This window comes from Balaenoptera acutorostrata, chromosome 9, assembly GCF_949987535.1.
Source record: "Balaenoptera acutorostrata chromosome 9, mBalAcu1.1, whole genome shotgun sequence".
NCBI lineage: Eukaryota > Metazoa > Chordata > Mammalia > Artiodactyla > Balaenopteridae > Balaenoptera > Balaenoptera acutorostrata.
The window spans coordinates 79,556,242-79,579,500 of record NC_080072.1 but is presented as its reverse complement, the minus strand read 5'-3'; the positions used below and the strand labels follow the sequence as shown (position 1 = coordinate 79,579,500).

Below are 23,259 nucleotides of genomic sequence, written 5' to 3'. Positions count from 1 at the left end.
CATTATACGCTCTGAGGAGTTTCTCTGCACAATATCTGTTTGTATTCTATTGCGGGCTGTGCCTCCTGGAAAAAAAGTGTGTGTGTGTGTGTGTGTGTGTGTGTGTGTGTGTGTGTGTGTGTAGTGGGGCAAGTGGAGGATGTTACTAACCGTGTTATAAGTTTTTCTAGCATCCAACTTAATACAAAACCAGAATGAATATTCTATCATAGCTCAAGGGATTGAGGGCAACTAACAAGTATTAAATATTGAGCTAGGTTGTCAGGGAAAATTAAATCATAAACTCTAGAGGACTTTAAAATTATGATAAAGTTAATATTTTCTTGATGGTTTAAGCAATGTCTTATCTAAGGGTGGCCCTCATATTCACCAAGAACCTGATAACCCTTTAGAGACTCTAAATTTAAACTACCCTTGATTTTGAGGCAGTTGATTTTTTAACAATTAATTTTTATTGGAGTATAGTTGCTTTACAATGTGGTGTTAGCTTCTACTGCACAGCCAAGTGAATCAGCTATACATACACATATATCCCCTCTCTTTTGGATTTTCCTCCCATTTAGGTCACCAGAGTGCACTAAGTAGAGTTCCCTGTGCTATACAGTATGTTCCCATCAGTTGTCTATTTTATACATAGTATCAATAGTGCATATGTGTCAATCCCAATCTCCCAATTCCTCTCACCCCACCCTTTTCTCCCTTGGAATCCATACATTTGTTCTCTACGTCTGTCTCCATTTCTGCTTCGCAAATAAGGTCTTCTATACCATTTTTCTAGATTCCACAGATATGCGTTAATATATGATATTTGTTTTTCTCTTTCTGACTTACTTCACTCTGTTTGACACTCTCTAGGTCCATCCACATCTCTACAAATGACCCAATTTTGTTCCTTTTTATGGCTGCGTAATATTCCATTGTATATATGTACCACAACTTCTTTATCCATTCCTCTGTTGATGGGCATTTAGGTTGTTTCCATGTCCTGGCTATTGTAAATAGTGCTACTATGAACACTGGGGTGCATGTGTCTTTTTGAATTACGGTTTTCTCTGGGTATATGCCCAGTAGTGGGATTGCTGGGTCATAAGGTAGTTCTATTTTTAGTTTTTTAAGGAACGTCCATACTGTTCTCCATAGTGGCTGTATCAATTTACATTCCCACCAAGAGTGCAAGAGGGTTCCCTTTTCTCCACACCCTCTCCAGCATTTACTGTTTGTAGATTTTTTGATGATGGCCATTCTTACCAGTGTGAGGTGATACCTCATTGTAGTTTTGATTTGCATTTCAGTAATCATTAGTGATGTCAAGCATCTTTTCATGTGCCTCTTGGCCATCTGTTTGTCTTCTTTGGAGGAATGTCTATTTAGGTCTTCCACCCGTTTTTTGATTGGGTTTTTTGTTTTTTGATATTGAGCTGCATGAGCTGTTTGTATATTTTGGAGATTAATTCTTTTTTTTTTTAACATCTTCATTGGAGTATAATTGCTTTACAATGGTGTGTTAGTTTCTGCTGTATAACAAAGTGAATCAGCTATACATATACATATATGCCCATATCTCCCCCCTCCTGCGCCTCCCTCCCACCCTCCCTATCCCACCCCTCTAGGTGGTCACAAAGCACAAAGCTGAGCTCCCTGTGCTATGTTGCTGATTCCCACTAGCTATCTAGTGGATGGACACTTAGGTTGCTTCCATGTCCTGGCTATTGTAAATAGAGCTGCAATGAACATTGTGGTACATGACTCTTTTTGAATTATGAATTTTGAATTCATGTGTTTGTTGGCAATCTGTGTATCTTCTTTGGAGAAGTGTCTATTTAGGTCTTCTACCCACTTTTGGGTTGCGTTGTTTGTTTTTTTGATATTGAGTTGCATGAGCTGCTTGTACATTTTGGAAATGAATCCTCTGTGAGTTGCTTCATTTGCAAATATTTTCTCCCATTCTGAGGGTTGTCCTTTCGTCTTGTTTATGGTTTCCTTTGCTGTGCAAAAGCTTTTAAGTTTCATTAGGTCCCATTTGTTTATTTTTGTTTTTATTTTCATTACTCTAGGAGGTGGGTCAAAAAAGATCTTGCTGTGATTTATGTCAAAGAGTGTTCTGAGGCAGTCTATTTTTAAAATGGTACTTGGTCATGGCCTTTGGTACATGATAGTGACAATTAGGGGGGCCCTTTCTACTTCATCTACATACCGCATTCTCTCTTAGGTTTATTCTAATGCTATGTTTAAAGAGATATGTGAGCATTTAAGAAGTTTGGAGTATGTGAACATAATATTAAATAACAACATAGTACTTCATAAGATTAAATATGTCCATGAAAATTAAAAATATAATTTTCCTTAATAACAGATTTTTCTCCATTTCACTTTAGCCCCAAAACCTTTCCATAGGCCCACAGCTGTATATTAAATTGTCCTATTTTAACAGCAGGTGTTAATAACAAGATATTCATTATAATGAACACATTTAAATAACAAAACTTCCCAACATTAAACATTTTTAAGTGAAGAAATTCAATTCCCTCTAGGGGAACATAAGAGTATAGAAAAAAGGAATCAGAAGCAACCCTCCCGTGCCTTTTGGACAACTGTTCTACTGCATTTGAACTCTAACTCGTCAAGCGTGCTTTATGGCTGAATATGGAGGTCAGGGAAAGAAGAATAGGAGTAAGGAGGGCAGAGGACCAGACTGAACTTGAAAAACAGTTCACGAAGGGAGGTGGCTTTGCTAGAGGATCAGGAGGAGGCATTTGAAAGAGGTTCCCCACCACAGTCCCTAGAAGTACAGAGAGGAGAGGAAGAAGAGATGAAAGGAGGCTCAGCACACTACAAGATTCCCTATGAAGGGCTGGAGAGCAGTGATGAGCTGTAGGGGAACTAGCTTAACAACTCCCAGCTCAGCTCTGAGACACACCACTGTACACTGGGGAAATGATGCATGGTGTGTCAAGATTTGGTTGCTGCCAAGATGAAAGACAAGAGAGCCTTTTTTTAAAAAAAAAATATCCCATCACTAGAGCTGGAACTGCATTATTACTCAGTAAAAGGACTATTCGATTTGACTAATTATAGTTGAAACACTACCAATGAGAAGAAATTTTCAGAAAAAAGGAAGAAATGGATTCCTTATATGCATACACTGTACATGTTAGTAAATGCATATAAGGATTGTTGACTGTTGACTTGTTCTTTCAGAAAATTGACATAAAATAATGGAGATTATAAAACATGTAGTTGTATATGTATCTTTTTTCCCCTTAATGCTGATGCAACACCTTAAAAACAGATATTTTTAACTTAATATAAATGCTATAACATGAATTTGTTAGGTCCTGCTATTTAAAATATGCCCAACAAGAAGAAAAAGAAATAGCCTTGTTTCACTCTTTCTCATTATTGAAGGAAGTACTAATCTTTCTCTTAGAACTGTTAACATTAAATGTCACAAGGCATGTAAAATGCTCAGCACAGTGCCTGTCTGTAGTAAGTGCTCAGTTAACTTAAATATTCTTATCATTATTTTATTAAAGAGGAGCAGATTCTGAGATAATGTCTACTTTTTGAAATTTGGACTTCGCATGACAATGTTAATGCTCTTTCCACATTTCATTTGGAAAAACTTACCTCCTGCAAATGAGACTCCTTTTTCTTTGCAGACAAATTTAAATGCTTGTCAAGAATAGAATAGTATTTTTCACTCTCCTTGTCAAATTTCTTCTTTCCATCCTAGGAGATCACAAAAACAACAAAACACTCAAATTAGAGAATCAAGAAAACCTTGATTTCCACCATCCCCATCAAACATCCAGTGAAATTATTTAATCAAGATTTAGTGAGCTTCAACTAGGTGCAAAACTTGATGAAGCAGAGTAGGAAGAAGAATGTGAAACAAAATCATTTGAGTATGTATTCTGCTCTCAAAGAAGTTCATGGAACTATAGTATGGAGGGGGCAGGCTGCCTACAGTAGAATCCCTTTGAACACCTTATAACTGATTCTCAGCAAGAAATTCTGACATGGGATAGGACCAAGAAAACACGTCTTATTTAGGCTTTTTGGTGATTCAGATGAGTTAATATACAAGCAGTTTAGAGAACCACTTACACACTCTTCTCAAGGAATCATAGTATTTCCCAGCCACAAAAAAGATGCCTCTTACTGAGCTCTGCCCACGAGAGCAACAGTCAGCTCTACCCACCACCAGTCCCTCCTATCAGGAAACTTCCACAAGCCTCTTAGATAGCCTCATCCACCAGAGGGCAGACAACAGAAGCAAGAAGAACTACAGTCTTGCAGCCTGTGGAACAAAAACCACATTTACAGAAAGTAGACAAGATGAAAAGGCAGAGGGCTATGTACCAGATGAAGGAACAAGCTAAAACCCCAGAAAAACAACTAAATGAAGTGGAGATAGGCAACCTTCCAGAAAAAGAATTCAGAATAATGATAATGAAGATGATCCAGGACCTCGGAAAAAGAATGGAGGCAAAGATCGAGAAGACACAAGAAATGTTTAACAAAGATCTAGATGAATTAAAGAACAAGCAAACAGAGATGAACAATACAATAACTGAAATGATAACTACACTAGAAGGAATCTATAGCAGAATAACTGAGGCAGAAGAATGGATAAGTGACCTGGAAGACAGAATGGTGGAATTCACTGCTGCGGAACAGACTAAAGAAAAAAGAATGAAAAGAAATGAAGACAGCCTAAGAGACCTCTGGGACAACATTAAACGCAACAACATTCGCATTATAGCAGTCCCAGAAGGAGAAGAGAGAGAGAAAGGACCAGAGAAAATATTTGAAGAGATTATAGCCGAAAACTTCCCTAACATGGGAAAGGAAATAGCCACCCAAGTCCAGGAAGCACAGCGAGTCCCATACAGGATAAACCCAAGGAGAAACATGCCAAGACACATAGTAATCAAATTGGCAAAACTTAAAAACAAAGAAAAATTATTGAAAGCAGCAAGGGAAAAATGACAAATAACATACAAGGGAACTCCCATAAGGTTAACAGGTGATTTCTCAGCAGAAACTCTACAAGCCAGAAGTGAGTGGCATGATATACTTAAAGTGATGAAAGGGAAGAACCTAAAACCAAGATTACTCTACCTGGCAAGGATCTCATTCAGATTCGAAGGAGAAATCAAAAGTTTTACAGACAAGCAAAAGCTAAGAGAATTCAGCACCACCAAACTAGCTCTACAACAAATGCTAAAGGAACTTTTCTAAGTGGGAAACCCAAGAGAAGAAAAGGACCTACAAAAAAAAAAACCCCAAAACAATTAAGAAAATGGTCATAGGAACATACATATCAATAATTACCTTAAACATGAATGGATTAAATGCTCCAACCAAAAGACACAGGCTTGCTGAATGGATACAAAAACAAGACCCATATATATGCTGTCTACAAGAGACCCACTTCAGACCTAGGGACACATACAGACTAAAAGTGAGGGGATGGAAAAAGATATTCCATGCAAATGGAAATCAAAAGAAAGCTGGAGTAGCTATAATCATAACAGATAAAATAGACTTTAAAATGAAGAATGTTACAAGAGACAAGGAAGGACACTACATAATGATCAAGGGATCAATCCCAGAAGAAGATATAACAATTATAAATATATATGCACCCAACATAGGAGCACCTCAATACATAAGGCAACTGTTAACAGCTATAAAAGAGGAAATCGACAGTAACACAATAATAGTGGGGGACTTTAACATCTCACTTACACCAATGGACAGATCATCCAAGATGAAAATAAATAAGGAAACAGAAGCTTTAAATGACACAATAGACCAGATAGACTTAATTGATATTTATAGGACATTCCACCCAAAAACAGCAGATTACACTTTCTTCTCAATCGTGCACGGAACATTCTCCAGGATAGATCACATCTTGGGTCACAAATCAAGCCTCAGTAAATTTAAGAAAATTGAAATCATATCAAGCATCTTTTCTGACCACAATGCTATGAGATTAGAAATGAATTACAGGGAAAAAAAACGTAAAAAACACAAACACATGGAGGCTAAACAATACGCTACTAAATAACCAAGAGATCACTGAAGAAATCAAAGAGGAAATCAAAAAATACCTAGAGACAAATGACAATGAAAACACGATGATCCAAAACCTATGGGATGCAGCAAAAGCAGTTCTAACAGGGAAGTTTATAGCTACACAAGCCTACCTCAAGAAACAAGAAACATCTCAAATAAACAATCTAACCTTACACCTAAAGGAACTAGAGAAAGAACAAACAAAACCCAAATTTAGCAGAAAGAAAGAAATCATAAAGATCAGAGGAGAAATAAATGAAATAGAAACAAAGAAAACAATAGCAAAGATCAATAAAACTAAAAGCTGGTACTTTGAGAAGATAAACAAAATTGATAAACCATTAGCCAGACTCATCAAGAAAAAGAGGGAGAGGACTCAAATCAATAAAATCAGAAATGAAAAAGGAGAAGTTACAACAGACATCGCAGAAATACAAAGCATCCTAAGAGACTACTACAAGCAACTGTATGTCAATAAAATGGACAACCTGGAAGAAATGGACAAATTCTTAGAAAGGTATAACCTTCCAAGACTGAAGCAGGAGGAAATAGAAAACATGAACAGACCAATCACAAGTAATGAAATTCAAACTGTGATTAAAAATCTTCCAACAAACAAAAGTCCAGGACCAGATGGTTTCACAGGTGAATTCTATCAAACATTTAGAGAAGAGCTAACACCCATCCTTCTCAAACTCTTCCAAAAAATTGCAGAGGAAGGAACACTCCCAAACTCATTCTATGAGGCCACCATCACCCTGATCCCAAAACCAGACAAAGATACTACAAAAAAAGAAAATTACAGACCAATATCACTGATGAATATAGATGCAAAAATCCTCAACAAAATACTAGCAAACAGAATCCAACAACACATTAAAAGGATTGTACACCGTGATCAAGTGGGATTTATCCCAGGGATGCAAGGATTCTTCAATATACGCAAATCAATCAATGTGATACACCATATTAACAAATTAAAGAAGAAAAACCATATGATCATCTCAATAGATGCAGAGAAAACTTTCGACAAAATTCAACACCCATTTATGATAAAAACTCTCCAGAAGTAGGCGTAGAGGGAACTTACCTCAACATAATAAAGGCCATATATGACAAACCCACAGCCAACATTGTTCTCAATGGTGAAAAACTGAAAGCATTTCCTCTAAGATCAGGAACAAGACAAGGGTGTCCACTCTCCACTATTATTCAACATAGTTTTGCAAGTCCTAGCCACAACAATCAGAGAAGAAAAAGAAATAAAAGGAATCCAAATTGGAAAAGAAGTGAAACTGTCACTGTTTGCAGATGACATGATACTATACATAGAGAATCCTAAAAATGCCAACAGAAAACTACTAGAGCTAGTCAATGAATTTGGTAAAGTTGCAGGATACAGAATTAATGCACAGAAATCTCTTGCATTTCTATACACTAATGATGAAAAATCTGAAAGAGAAATTAAGGAAACACTCCCATTTATCACTGCAACAAAAAGAATAAAATACCTAGGAATAAACTTACCTAGGGAGACAAAAGACCTGTATGCAGAAAACTATAAGACACTGATGAAAGAAATTAAATATGATACCAACTGATGGAGAGATATACCATGTTCTTGGATTGGAAGAATCAACATTGTGAAAATGACCACACTACCGAAAGCAATCTACAGATTCAATGCAATCCCTATCAAATAACCAATGGCATTTTTTACGGAACTAGAACAAAAAATCTTAAAATTTATATGGAGACACAAAAGACCCCGAATAGCCAAAGCAGTCTTGAGGGAAAAACACGGAGCTGGAGGAATCAGACTCCCTGACTTCAGACTATCCTACAAAGCTACAGTAATCAAGACAATATGGTACTGGCACAAAAACAGAAACATAGATCAATGGAACAAGATAGAAAGCCCAGAGATAAACCCACGCACCTATGGTTAACTAATCTATGACAAAGGAGGCAAGGATATACAATGGAGAAAAGACAGTCTCTTCAATAAGTGGTGCTGGGAAAACTGGACAGCTACATGTAAAAGAATGAAATTAGAACACTCCCTAACACCATACACAAAAATAAACTCAAAATGGATTCGAGACCTAAATGTAAGACTGGACACTATAAAACTGTCAGAGGAAAACATAGAAAGAACACTCTTTGAAATAAATCACAGCATGATCTTCTTTGATCCACCTCCAAGAGTAATGGAAATAAAAACAAAAATAAACAAATGGGACCTAATGAAACTTAAAAGCTTTTGCACAGCAAAGGAAACCATAAACAAGACGAAAAGACAACCCTCAGAATGGGAGAAAATATTTGCAAATGAATCAACGGACAAAGGATTAATCTCCAAAATATATAAACAGCTCATGTGGCTCAATATTAAAGAAACAAACAACCCAATCCAAAAATGGGCAAAAGACCTAAATAGACATTTCTCCAAAGAAGACATACAGATGGCCCAGAAGCACATGAAAAGCTGCTCAACATCACTAATTATTAGAGAAATGCAAATCAAAACTACAGTGAGGTATCACCTCACACTAGTTAGAATGGGCATCATCAGAAAATCTACAAACAACAAATGATGGAGAGGGTGTGGAGAAAAGCAAACCCTCTTGCACTGTTGGTGGGAATGTAAATTGATACAGCCACTATGGAGAACAGTATGGCGGTTCCTTAAAAAACTAAAAATAGAATTACCATATGATCCAGCAATCCCACTACTGGGCATATACCCAGAGTAAACCATAATTCAAAAAGACACATGCACCCCAATGTTCATTGCAGCACTATTTACAATAGCAGGTCATGGAAGCAACCTAAATGCCCATCGACAGACGAATGGATAAAGAAATAGTGGTACATATATACAATGGAATATTACTCAGCCATAAAAAGGAACGAAATTGAGTCATTTGTTGAGACGTGTATGGATCTAGAGACTGTCATACAGAGTGAAGTAAGTCAGAAAGAGAAAAACAAATATCATATATTAACGCATGTATGAGGAACCTAGAAAAATGGTACAGATGAACCGGTTTGTAGGGCAGAAGTTGAGACACAGACGTGGAGAACAAACGTATGGATACCAAGGAGGGAAAACCGCGGGGGGGTGGGGATGGTGGTGTGCTGAATTGGGCAATTGGGATTGACATGTATACACTAATGTGTATAAAATTGATGACTAATAAGTACCTGTTGTATAAAAAAATAAATAAAATAATATATTAAAAAAAAAAGATGCCTGATATTTCAAACAACTCATTTTTGACAAGAAGGAAAATAGACCTTCAAAAGCTGGTAGCGTGAAATAATTAGAACAGTTCAGTCAAGTCAAAAGGATTAGCAATATCTGTATCATATACTCAACAGAACTCTAATAGCTGACCTTTGCATATCCCTAAAATGATACTGTTCTTTAGTGGAGCTGTAACCAGGCTAGTCTTTTGTGGAGGAGGAGGATACTTTACCTTTCATCCTCTGAAGTACTTTCATAGAAATGCAAATGGAATAAAATCTTAAAGAGAACAGGACATGCCTGGGCATATAATCTTCTTCAACTATAAATATGTTATCCACCAGGTATGTTTTTTCCATTCATGGGTCCATATGAAATAAATACTAGGTGATCACACTCATAAATTTCATTGGCTAAAGACGTACTATTCCTTGCTTTTATTTCAGTGTCTCTTGAAGTGCAGTGGCTGGACCACCTTAATAAGAGTCAAGTATTTTAAAGCCTATTAAAAATGTATATTCTTACTTCCCTCATATAGAGATTCAGACATTGTTATTTTTAACAAGCTCTGTGATTATTATGCATAATGCTTTACTTCATTATTTGCATATGTATTTGGAGGCGATTAATTAAAAATGATGGATGGATGGATGAGAAGAGAAGAGGAAGGGAGTTTGGGAGTAAGGGAAGAAGAAAAGAGAAGAGGGGCAGGCCTCTGACCTGTCTTTCTGAGGACCCTGAGGGTGTCAGATCCAGGTTAATACATCCACAGAATTCCATTTTGATCCACTGGCACTGTAATCTTTTTATCTCCTCAATTATATTTCCAGGAACCCATCATGATCTAGTTGCATAGATGGAACTTTAGAAACTTAACTGGTAAAATGGCATCAAATGGAAAGAGCAAGTAGGGTTCTGCTGTAAAGGTTCTAGTCACTTTTAGACCTTTGAAGAAGTACTGGTATGTCTGTGCATTACAGTATTATACCTGTAAATGACGGGGCGGGGAATCAACATCTTCAAAGCATTTTTATTATTTAAGGAGAAAATGTGGCTCTACTAGAAGAAACAAAATTGAAAAATAAAAAGTGGCATTCCCATCCAAAAAAGGTCTGTTGAGGAACTCACACAACAAAATGTGCAGGAGAGAACCCAAAAGAAAGCAGAGAAGTCCAAGGTTCAGGATGGGAGGAGCTTGTCCTGTCCACGGTTGAAACAGATACCTGGGTGAACATTCCATCGTTTACTCAGTGGATGTTACTCTTTAATCTGGCATTTCATGCCCACAACTGACCTGCCCAAGCAATTTCTCCAAAAGTCTCTCATTAGCCCTTTTGAGCTTTATTCTTTTTTCTCTGCAGACCACCTCCTCTCTGATACAAATGCTTACTTCTTCCAACATCCACGTATTCAAGTTAGATCTACTCTTAGCATCCAGCTTAAATAGATATAATTCACATGTCCCCTCCATCAACTCTCTCTCCCTTTTGTATGCTCATATAGCTTTATATATGAGTTTCTTATGGTGTTCATGTCCTACACTGTAGCAGGGAAATTTATGCATGTATCTTCTCATCCTTAAAACTGAAAATTTGAGAGAGTGCTCAGTAAATATCTAATGAACAAGTGAAATTATTCCTCTTATAACACGGCACCACAGTCCCTCACAAACATTCCATTTGATCAAAAAACCAATATCCGTGATATAAGGGACAATTCTGCACAAATGGCCTTAACTCAATCCCAGTGGTACATGAATACTGGGGGACAACCAGCTGCCTTACAGCGTAGTACACAAAACTGACTCACTTTCATCTTACAATAGGGGGCTTAAAATTTCTCACTGTGCATAGAAGAAACTATTTGGGAGAAAAGAGAACACAGCTGTGGTGACTACACTTGCATCTTTGTTTTTCAGTCAGTGTTTGATGGTGTTTTTGGAAATGTTAATTCCGTGACAACACATCAGCATTCCTGGCAATACAAAAATCATTCCCAGAAGCACTTCCTGGACTCTTATTCAAACCCTGGCCCTTCACATCACCAGGCCAGGGAAAAGGATTTACTCAAAGGGTCCCATGATGTAGACAACAAAAACACACTCAGTTCTAGCATAAAATTAAAGAGCTGAGTTGAAAGAGTAGGCTACATGAAGGACAACTATAATCTAAGGAAGCATGTTCTTGAAAGCCAAGAGCACTTCTTGCAACTCACATCTCCCCCCAAAAGCCGTGATTTACTGCTCGTGAAAGTCTAGTCTTATTTGGCCTTAGTAACTTAATACTACACAGCTACCTCCTGTCTTTTGTGCTACTTGTTGTGGATATCAAGTGAAGAATTTTCTCTGAAACCAGTGCTGCAGAAGGAAGGGAAAATAACACACAAATCTTTACTAAACACTGTATGTGATCGATGTCTTCTTATTGTCATAGCATGACTCAAAAAAAGGGAGACTATGTCACAATGGTACGACATTTTCTATAAACCCACAGTAAGTGCATTTGAACTAGGTAATCATGTAAAATGAAATCATATATATGTGTAATATATGTTTGTATGTGTGTGTGTTATAAAATCTTAAAATATACCATCAAAAATGGCAAATTAATCCCCAAACCCAATTACAGTTGCAAAAGTGTAAGATAAGTTCAAGGTCTTCAATCAATTTGTGTTCCAAGCTACACTGTATTTACTCTGAGCGCATGATCACATTATCACTTAGCTTCTAAGATTAGCAACTGTGGTCATGCTACACCTTCACTGCATACCCTGAAGTAAGGAATAGGAAGAAAACTCCAAGTGTCAGTCTTACTCTTAAAGTTGTTGTATATGACAAAAAAGTCAAATATTCATATAAACTATAGGTCTCTCACATAAACAAAAAGTGTTAAATTATACACAACTGTTAAAATCAAGGCCTAATCAATGTCTTGCACTGACCACAAGAAGGTACCAAAGGTGAAAAATAGACTCTACCACAACATTTAGAAAATCACAAAGAGAAATGCTAAAGCTTTATCTAATTGCATTTTTTTCTATAAAAGACTAACGCAAAGCTTTGTTTAAACAACTGTCTTAGCAACCTTTATTTTAATGTTACCATGATCAAAATATTTTTAAATAGAGGAAATGAAAAAGTATTTTCTATATTCCTTTTTTTTAAAATGGAGCACATATTTAGGATTTATGCATCTGAATTTTAAGACAACTTCAAGGTTATAACTGCCACTCAGGATATTGCAAAATTTCCCATGCAACTATTTAAGTCAACATGTTAGCATAACCATCAGTTAAATAAGCATTATACATATATTTTGAAAATCCTTCCAGTGAATGCATAGTAGTAGAAATAGTAATACAAAGAGTAATAATAAATACAGATAGCTAAATTTCTATTCCAGAAAAATGTGTAATTCTTATAAACTGGCACCATGCTAGGCATTGAGAGGAAAAAATATAGCCCTAACTACCAATCCCGGCTAGACTTCTTTCTCCCCTGATAGTGGGACTTCCTCACTGCTCAGAAGAGCAGCCTAGGGTGACACTACCATTTCTAGGTCTGAGAAGGGCCAGATGCTTGGATATTCCACCCACTTGCTACACAGGAGTTTCCTGAGGTCCAAGAGATTCCTGGTATCCAGAAACCCAGGTTGTTGAGAATCCTAGTATAGCTTTCACAGCAATGTCCCGCCTCTGGGTGACTGCACCCAACCATTCCCAGTCTCCCAAGCCATTCCCCACCAAGTCCCTCCTCCTCAATCTGCTGAAACACAGACATTCCAAAAGGGCTCCTTCCTGGGTAGTTGCACCAGCACAATCCATTATATCTGCCCCATTCCAATTATCTCACCACTACCACGTCCAGGTGATCAGATTCATAAGAGCCAAAGGTTTCATATTTGCCTTTCTAATGAACTCTTACAAATCAGAAAGATAGAAAAACAAACAGATAAAAACATATGTGAAGGATATGAAGGAATAACACAGAAGAAGAAAGCCAAAAGAGTAACAAACATATAAAGAACTTTTCAAACTCATTGGTACTTAAGAGAAAAGCAAATTAAAATATTAAGATATCACATTATATCTATCAGCTATTGATTGGCAAGAGTTAGAAAGCTGAATAACACTACATGTTGAGTGAATGTGGAGACACAGGAACCCTTCTATATGGTGGGACTGTAGGGAAGTACAGCCTTTCCAAAGAGAAATGTCGAACTCAACATTTCTAAGTGGCATATATGTGTGCCCTAAAAACCAGCTTCTGGGTGTACATCCCGAAAAGATCCTCACGGAAAAGTCCATAAGGAAACACAAATGAGGATCTGTGAAAACAGGAAGATAGCCAGGGTATTTACTGGTAGACATAAATGAATTAGAAGCATACCATGAAGTGGTAGGCATGAAGTAAATATTACATGTGGATGGATCTTAAAACACAATTCTGAGTGAAAACCACAAAGCACAAAATAGATAAATAACACAAAATCATTTATGTAAATTAAAGAGCCATGCATAGAAAAATAATACCAATTTTGTTAAGAACATAAGACAAAAATATACACATTGAACTTATGAGAACGGTTGCTATATAAATATGAAAATGTGAATGAGGTATAAGTAAATGAATAAAACAAGAGAGCTGTGAACTAAAAAAGAAAATAGATGAGAAAAGATAAGAAAAATTAGAAGCTTAATCAGGAAACCCAACATCTGACTACCAGAACTACTGAAAGAAAAAAATGTAGGGAGGGAATGACTGAAAGAATAATTCATGAAAATTTCCAGAACTGATAAAAAAGTATCCATATTGAAATGACACAATATATACAAGGCACAATAAATGATAAAATATTACAAAACCATGAATAAAAATCAAAGCCTAAAAACAGAGGTCAAATAAAAATCATCAGAAATCAATAATGAATCCACGGCAACATCACAGAAAGTTGTAAAACAAAGGTGCAGTGCCTTCGAAATTCTCAGGAATAATGAATTCTGACCTAGATTTCTATATCCAAATTGTCAATCTAGATTGAGGGTAGAATAAAAATATTTACAAACACACAAGGTCTCAAAAGTTTTACTGTACTATTGTACTGTACTATTATTATACATTCTTCTCAAGCTCGCATGGAATGTTCACCAACACAGACTACATTCTGGGCCATAAAACACATCTTAGCAAATTTAAAAGAATAGAAATCATTCTCAGAGCACAGTGGAATTAAGTTGGAAATCAACAACACAAAGATAGCTGGAAAATCACAAAGTACTTAGAGATTAAACTACACACTTCTAAATGACACATAGGTTAAAGAGGAAATCTGAAGAGAGATTAAAAACATTTTAAACTAAATGAAAATTAAACATTAAAATTTCTGGGATGCAGCAGAATCAATGCTTATAGGGAAAATTATAGCACTGAAAAACATTAAAGGGAATAAATGGATGAAATGGGGAAAATGGGAAGAAAGAAGATGACAGACGGAGCAGGAAGCAGAGGAGGTACTTATAATGCTACTTTAGACTTTAGGAGAGATAGAGAATGCTACTGAACATTTTTGATGATTTTTTATTGTTAATCAATCCTCTTGTGGACTGTGTAAAGACAGAAGATTGCGATCAGGAGGGTGGATAGTGTCTGGAGTGGCTATCATCTTATGGGCTCTGGCATGACATCATGGATAAACCTAAAGTTACACAACTCTGCACACTCCAGGCAGGATGTTTGGAAAATTACCCTGAGTGAGTTTAGGGATTTCCTAATTAAAAGTAATCCAAAGCTTTTCTTCATGCCTGGCATTCAAATTTCTCTTCTTCTTGGATGACAGAGGAATTGGAGAATGAAATAAAAATCTCAGTCACAAAATTCAAAAACTATTGATAACATGGAAGGAGAACAAACATGGGGACAAAAGACTGACACCATGACAGAGAATGCTCATGATAAGTACTGCATCTGGCTGAGACAGAGAGAGGTGTTTTTCCTTAACTCCCAAAGTGAAAGCCACAGCAAGTGGAAATTAATTTTTCATATTATATTAATATTATACTTTTTTTAATCCAAAGTTCCTAGAAAACAGAGCCTGAGGCAGAGTTTGCCTGCTACAACTAGCATACAACCTTGTGGAGCAAGTGTAGAGAAAAAGGGAACAGATAGGGAAGGAGGAAAGAAAATACAAGTGTTTATTACTGAATGAACCACAGAAACAGGAGGAAAAACAGCCAGTTGCTCAGGCAATAAGGTACATCTCCATTCAGGTTTTACAAAACCAACACACCTCAGGACATTTCCGTTGGGTAAGCAAGGATTTATCTGCCAGTTTCTCCCATAAGTGGTCAACATTTGCTCCATGGGGCAGGAACTCTCCTGAGTTCTTTCAGATTGTCATCTGGCCCCTCCAGCAGTTGTGGGAGAGGCCAGAGCCCAGGGTCCACCCTCGTACTCTATCAAGAGTCCATATGTGATGAGGAACAGCCAATGAGCCACTGAGCCTATGCACCACAGCTGCTGCAACTCCCACTGCATCAGGGTGATGGGGGCCTGGCTGGAGCCAGGCCCTGATCATGTGTGAGGATTAAGAAGTGACAATCCTAGGCCACAGTTATCTTCTGAGCAAACCCTAAGGGCCTGGGAAGGGCATAAACTGGGCGTAATACCAATACACACATTCCTGAGATATGGATTTAAGATTTTATCTTGCTGAGTTTGCTATCTTTATGACTTTTGATAATAAAAGTATAACATTTTCAAGGGATTTGCAGACTCATTCACAACCTTGTTCTCTTGAGCCAATTTTGTACATTCAGTATCATAGGGCTTTCAAGAAGATCGTGTTTATAAATAGGAAATAAATAATGTGTTATCATGATTCCCATGTTATACAGTGGAAAAATGAGGTTCATGGAAATTAACTATAGGCCACTCAACCAGCAAAAGGGTGGAGTCCAGACTAAAACACAAGACCTTTCTCAACGTCAGCATAAATAGCACAACTGCTTAGTTTTGACATTTTAAAGGAAAATGACCCCCATCCTCCAAAGGGTTCAAGTGCCTTGGTCAATGTCAAAGAATTACTCACATGAGCCAAAGCTTGGAACAGCCCTCTCCTGTGTATAAGCTCATGGAATTCTTTATTTCTACTGCTTTTATCAAAAGCCTTTTTTGGCAGAGTGCCATCCTTTTCCACAGTAATAGAATCCCTAAATTGTAGCAGGGCACACAGCCGCCAAGAATAAAGAATACATTTCCCAATCTCCGAGCAAGGAGATGTGTCCATGTGAATAAGTTTTGTTCACAGAACATGAGCAGAAGCATTGGGGGGCCAGCTTCCAGAAGCCTTCCAAAAATGTCTGGTGCTCCTCCTTCAACCTTTTCTCCCACAAGGGAAGAACATGCTCCGATCTTGTACTGCAGAATGTCCTTTCTGCTCACTTCCTCTGCCCCTCCTTCCTTGACTTTCAACATTAGGTTGACCTCAGAGGTTAACCTCTCTTTATGAGAACAAGTTAGCATTGCAGGTATTTCTGTCTAAAGTCTAATTTCTACAGACAGACTGAAGGGCTTCCCAGGATAAAGATAACAGGAAAGAGAAGGAGAGTGTGTGTGTGTGTGTGTGTGTGTGTGTGTGAGAGAGAGAGAGAGAGAGAGAGAGAGAGAGAGAGACAGAGAAATCGATTTTGATTGATTTATTCAGCCCAACATGTTAATAGTGTGGAGGCTGAGAAATCTTGGACTAGACTGTAAGCTAACATGGTATTTCCCACATGAAAAAAGGCTCAATGTGTAACTGCTGAACGAATGAATTATAATCAGCCAATTCTGTAAACACTGTCACACAGTCATAGCTATTCTCTGGATTTTATCACCAAACGTATTACCTTGGACACGTTAACAACACTGGGGCCTTGGTCATCTTATCTGTCACCTAATAGCTGGATTTAATGACTTCAGCTTAAACATTATGGAAGCAAGTAGAGTATAAAGAAGTAGTTAACTACTTAAAGCACAAACATGGTTCTTTCTCTGGCATTGCTCTACATAAGCTTTTCCTAGGTACACCCACCATAAGAAATACCTCAGAGGGATGGCCATTGGTGGTGTGGCCCTGCCAGTTGGCAAAAAACCCCTGATACAAAAAGATAAATATCGACAGTCAGTAAGGTAGGGATTAGTAAGAAATAACTACTCTTTCACTTTCAGCAAGTATTGATACAATCTTAGCTACTCCTTGGTCTTATTTAGTTCGGGGTTTTAGACTCCAGTCCTCAAAATGTCACACTAACTGCTAAGAACAATGAAAAGCTTAAAGGAAGGAGACAAAGCACCAAAGGTTGCCAGCACTGAAAACTGTCAACTTGGTAGTTAAATGTGGAGGCTAGATGGCATTGCTACCAGTTGGCTACTTTCAAGCCACACAACTTAAGCCACAAACCTAAGAACAAATCTCAATTTTCATCCACAAAAATACACTTAATTTTTTTTTTTTTTACTCTACTGTGCTAGTTCAGCATTCAGTGCTGTTTGTGCCTGAAGTTTAAACAGCTACATATCACTTTTGCTTTATAAACAAGAAGTCTCTCCGTTTCATCATATAAACATGATGAGAACACTTGTGAGATGTAGTCTGTGTAGTCTAGAGTCACTGTCTTGCCTCTAGTGACGTTACCAAAGTTATCACTCCTACAGGTCCCTGAAGTCTAGACTGTTTATAACGATGCCAACTAAGGGAGGGCTGGTCAAACCTAATCCTGTTAAATTCCGTGAAGGAATATTTGTCAGAATACATTTAGACACTTCTTCAGATTGTAAGACTAGAAGTGTGGATAACTGAAAAATCTTTTATTTTCACTGCAATGCAGCCATGCTAAAATTCAAAATAGTCACTCACGAACAATGCTTAATTCTTTCTTATTTATCAAAGAATAACAGAGAAAAACAAAAAAGATTTTGGTCAGTAAAAGGTGCGCTTAAGTCCTAGGCATGGAGTGATTCCTTATTTCTCAAGAAATAGTTAATAAATGTTTTTAATAATGATCTTAATCCAGCTTTGAGACTTAAAACAACCAAGTTGTGAAAATGAACAATGGAGAGAAGCTAAAATAAAATTTTCCACCAAGTGTATATAGAGCTTGACTTAAGAAATAGGATTATTCTTCATTAGGGGATTTACCAGATAGAATTAGCAAAAATAATTCTTCAAAGTTTAGTACTGTGGCTACAAAAACTTCAGAATTAATTAACAGGAATAACTTGTATTATTCTTTCTTCCAACTATTAACATGCCAAACAATATAAATATTTAGGTATTCTGGTTTTCATAGATTTAAATATATTTCCAAAGACACTGATTTCTCAAAGGAAGTTAAAATTTATGCCAAAGGATATAATTTTCTTTCCGTTAATTAAATTAAAAGAGTAGCCACCTGTGCTGTTTGTCAATTATTTGTGATTCTAAGTTTTCCCTCACCTTAATTCTTATTTATGTCCTTTGGGTCATTTACTGTGGTCATTTCAAATAAGTGAAAAGGAAAGTTTTAGCCCAACCTAATCTATTTTGTATATTATTAACAATACTCTTAGAGTTAATTAGAAAGTTCATTTCAATGCCAAGGCTAAGAATAGGGGTTATCTATTTGTTCTTTCCTAGAGTCCAAATATTCTCTCTCCTTATCACAAGTCCAACTTGAACCACAAGTTCAATAAATTTATTTAAGCTGAGTAAAATTAATTTAGAATAGCATAAAAGCGAAATTTAAGACCCTAAGACTCAAAAAGCCCTAATTTAATCCCATATAGAAACACGCACACACGTGCCCCTAAATGTTTCTCTAAAGAGCAGCACTGGTTGAATAAGGATTCTGTCATTCCTCATAAAATGATCCTTCAACCCTCCACGGAATCACATTATTCGAATGCTCCTGGCATTCTGATGAACATATGATGAGTACGAGGAGGGAAATCTAAGGTGAAGGAAATAATTTACAAGTTCTTTTAGTTGCTTGTAAAATCTGAGTATTTCACATGGTGACCACCTGTTCTCTGAGTATTTCACACGGTGTTCCACCAGTTGAGGAAACAGCAGAAGGAAATGGACTAAATTTGAGACATTTAGGTTAGTAATAGGGAAGAATTTTTAAACTACTTAGTATATCTGACGATGCTGGTAGACAAGAGGTCATAACAACTAACAAATATGACCAAGTGGGCCAGAGATCTTCTTCCTGAGAGCTCCGTCACTGGATTTACACGGAAAGCCAGAAATAAAAAGTGCTTCTGTTTTATGGGCAGACAGAAATCAATAGCTAACTTGACAGTACGTGGGAACTATGGTGACTGACTAGAAACCTGTCATTTTAAGACTTTTCTAGAAGCAGCTATAAGGCCTTTTTGGTGAATATTTTCTTCTTCATTTGGTTCTAGACAGATGTCATATATAATCAGTCACTTTATAAAAGTGACTTCTAGGGCTTCCCTGGTGGCGCAGTGGTTGAGAATCTGCCTGCCAATGCAGGGGACATGGGTTCGAGCCCTGGTCTGGGAAGATCCCACATGCCACGGAGCAGCTGCGCCCGTGAGTCACAATTACTGAGCCTGCGCGTCTGGAGCCTGTGCTCCGCAACAAGAGAGGCTGCGATAGTGAGAGGCCCGCACACCGCGATGAAGAGTGGCCCCCGCTTGCCACAACTAGAGAAAGCTCTTGCACAGAAACGAAGACCCAACACAGCCATAAAAATAAATAAATTAATTAGTTAATTAAAAAAAAAGTGACTTCTTTTTATCATACTTTCTAAACACAGGACTAAGACACCAGATTTTACAGTGTGAATTAGGGATAAGCCTACAGCACTACTTTGTTAGAGCCTGAATCCATCAGTATAACACAACTTATCAACTAGTAAACAGAATCTTCAAGCAACAGACTGCTATTGGTTATAATCTGACACAGATCAGGAGCCACTGAGTACCTGTTTTCGGAACAACAGATTACTCCCAGGACACAGCTCACTTGCCCCAACTGTGCTAATTCAAAAATACATACAGTGAAAGGCATATCTTTCAGGGACTTCGATTGTTGCAACTTGTTCAGTGTCTGCCCACATTACACAGGGCTTTCGTTCAGTGTATTTTATTATATATATTTTTTTCTTTAGTGCTTTTCTCTGGGAATGATCTAAGAAAGGCTACCCTTCTCCTACAAACAGCCTGATTTATTCATTCAATTAATACTGAACACTCTAAGGACAAACATGAGCAAGACATACTGTCTATGCTCAAGGCCCTCATAGTCTAGTGGGGGAGAGAGACAAAGCAAAGCAAAGACAATAAAATGCATTAGTCAGACAAAGGGGACCAGTGCATGACACGGGTCAGGACCAAAAATTATTAGACTACTTCCAAGTACAAAAAGGCCATTTGGGAATTATGGTTGTCAAAGAATAAAATTTCTACACATCCTGATAAGTTTTAGACCCTAGACCCCATGCTTTATATCATTCATAAAGTTTTATTTGGAGGGAGGTTGAGGGGCAGAGAAAGATCAGATTTATTTTAAGTGAGATTCCTCTGGTAGCAAAATGAAGGAAGCATTTGAGAGGGGGAGTATAGCCAAGAAATAATTGAGGCCTGAATTTAAAAAAGAAAATACAGGAATAAGTACAAAGGTATCAATTCAGGAAATCATTCATGACTTGGTGACTGTATGGACATGAGGGGTGACAGCAGGTGTGAAGGACGACAAAGCTAGAAAAAACAGGAATGTGCCTATGGTTATTCTAAGAACTAAGACAGGGAAACTTGCCATTCTTTCAGACTGCTCCCTTTCCCTAAACATCCACATCTAGACATCCTGCCTATGATTTCTGCCTCCAAAATGTATTTCAAAACTTCCACTTCTAGATTTCAAATTCACTGCAATAATTTAGGGCCTTGAGGTCTCCCAGCTAAACTATGTTAATTAACACCTACCTGGTCTTCCTGCAGATGGTGTTCCTTGTGCCTACTGGTTATCTATATTTGAGTTAGAATATTTAATCTAAAACACAGTTCTTACTATCAGGTTTCCCTAGGTAAATTTTCCAAAAACTACAGAAAAAAAGTCCACTCTCAGCAAAGCAAACAAGACCTTTGGTAATGCAGCACTAACATATCTCTTTGATCTCATCTCCAACACTTCCAACTCCATATTTTATGTTCTAGTAACACCAGCATTCCTGAAGTTCTTCCCACAAACCATTACGACCTCTTGCCTGCTTTGCCTATGCTCTCTGTTCTGCCCGAAAGGCCCTTCTTCCCTGGTTAACCCTCACTCATCTCTCAAGACTCACCCCAGGCATCACCTTTCCAGAGATCAGACTTCCACATTAGATCAAGTGCCTTTTGTGTCCCCAAAGCACTCCATACCTACATATACCTCCAATTCAGCATTTATCATGACATATACATAAACTGTCTCTATTTCATCCATCAGTAGTTGCTGACTTTGAGTTATTTCCTACAACTTACGCATCTTTGCACCTTCAAGTCTAAGAAAAATGTCTACCTGCCATGTAGAAGGTTAGTAAATGTTTTTAAACCTAAGGATCTGAAGACTATATATAAATAGGGTCAGCTGGGGGATGAGGGGTGGGGAAAAACAAGGACAAGAAAATATGAGGAACTTGCTATAGGCTATACACACTTTTGTTCCTGATTCTTCTGTGAATAAAAGCCCTATGAAACACCTGCTTGGAACTAAAATAAAGCCATATTTTTCATAACGCTTTCTTTTTGGGGGGTTGAGAGTTGTGATATTATGATTTATAATAAGAAATATATAGTTGGTCTTCATTCCCATTTCTGGCACAGGGCTTCTAAATAACCCTTGGAATTTCCCAAGTCCTAAGAATGATAAATATGTCTTGATATTCACAACACATCCCTTTTGCCCACACCTGAGTTTAAGTTAATAAGGTGACTTCTGAAAAGCCCCAAAGGATGGGGCTGGTTGTCAATGGAGCCAACCATGTGATTAGAGGGCTGGAACTTTCAGTCCCACCCCCTTCTCCCTACCCCCACCTTTGGGCAGGGGACAGGGACTGCAGCTTCATCAGTTCAATCACCAATGGCCAATGATGTAATGAAGTCTCCATAAACCTCATAATGACAGGGTTTGGATCGCTTCAGGACTGGTGAACATGTGGAGGTTCTGGGAGAGCACGGAAACTCTGTACCCATTCCCACATGCCTTGCCCTACCTACCCATCTCTTCCACCTGGTTGTTCCTGAATTGTATCCTTTTATAATAAACTAGTAATCTAGTAAGCACAATGTTTCTTTGAGTTCTGTAAGCTGCTCTAGCCAATTAATCAAACCCAAGGAGGGAGTTGTGGGAACCTCCCATCTATAGCTAGTCAGTCAGAAGCATAGGTGACAACCTGAACTTGCCATTGGCGTCTGGGGATTGGGGTCAGGGTGGGCAATGCAGATTTGCAGGACTGAACCCTTAACCTGTGGGATCTGACACTATTCTGCAGGTAGTGTAAGAATTAATTGCTTGGTGGTATAAGAAAAATACACAAATCAGAAGAGTGCTATCTTTTCTCATCTGTCTCATATGCCTCAGAAGAATCAGCTACTGAATTCATCCAGAAAATAACCCAAAAGCCAGGAAGTAGTTGTGGATAAGGGAGAGACACCACCACTCATCTACCTTGTCTGCCTTGAGATGCTAAGAGCCCTCTCATTATCAACCATAACATCCCCCTTGGAGAGAACCTCAGTGATGTCTTGACATGGCTGTGAAACAGGTGCAGCTGTCAAACACTGGGAGCTCTTCCTTGAAAAACACACTGTCTTCCACCCATCCCCAGAAGACTTCTAGATACTAGATTATTTTAACTAGTATCCTTGATAACGGGGTATCCCATTCCTCAGCAAT

The 23,259-nt window shown here is 37.7% G+C and overlaps 1 protein-coding gene across 2 annotated transcripts in view; it reads right to left on the bottom strand.

Annotated features, from left to right (window-relative positions):
- The window catches only part of ARHGAP42 (Rho GTPase activating protein 42), a 298,470-nt gene that overhangs the window by 89,181 nt on the left and 186,030 nt on the right, over nt 1-23,259 (bottom strand). For both annotated transcript variants that reach the window (XM_057552511.1, XM_007191210.2), the window contains exon 5: nt 3,628-3,729. In XM_057552511.1, coding sequence (XP_057408494.1) covers nt 3,628-3,729 — 102 coding nt within the window. The remainder of the gene's footprint in view (nt 1-3,627; nt 3,730-23,259) is intronic.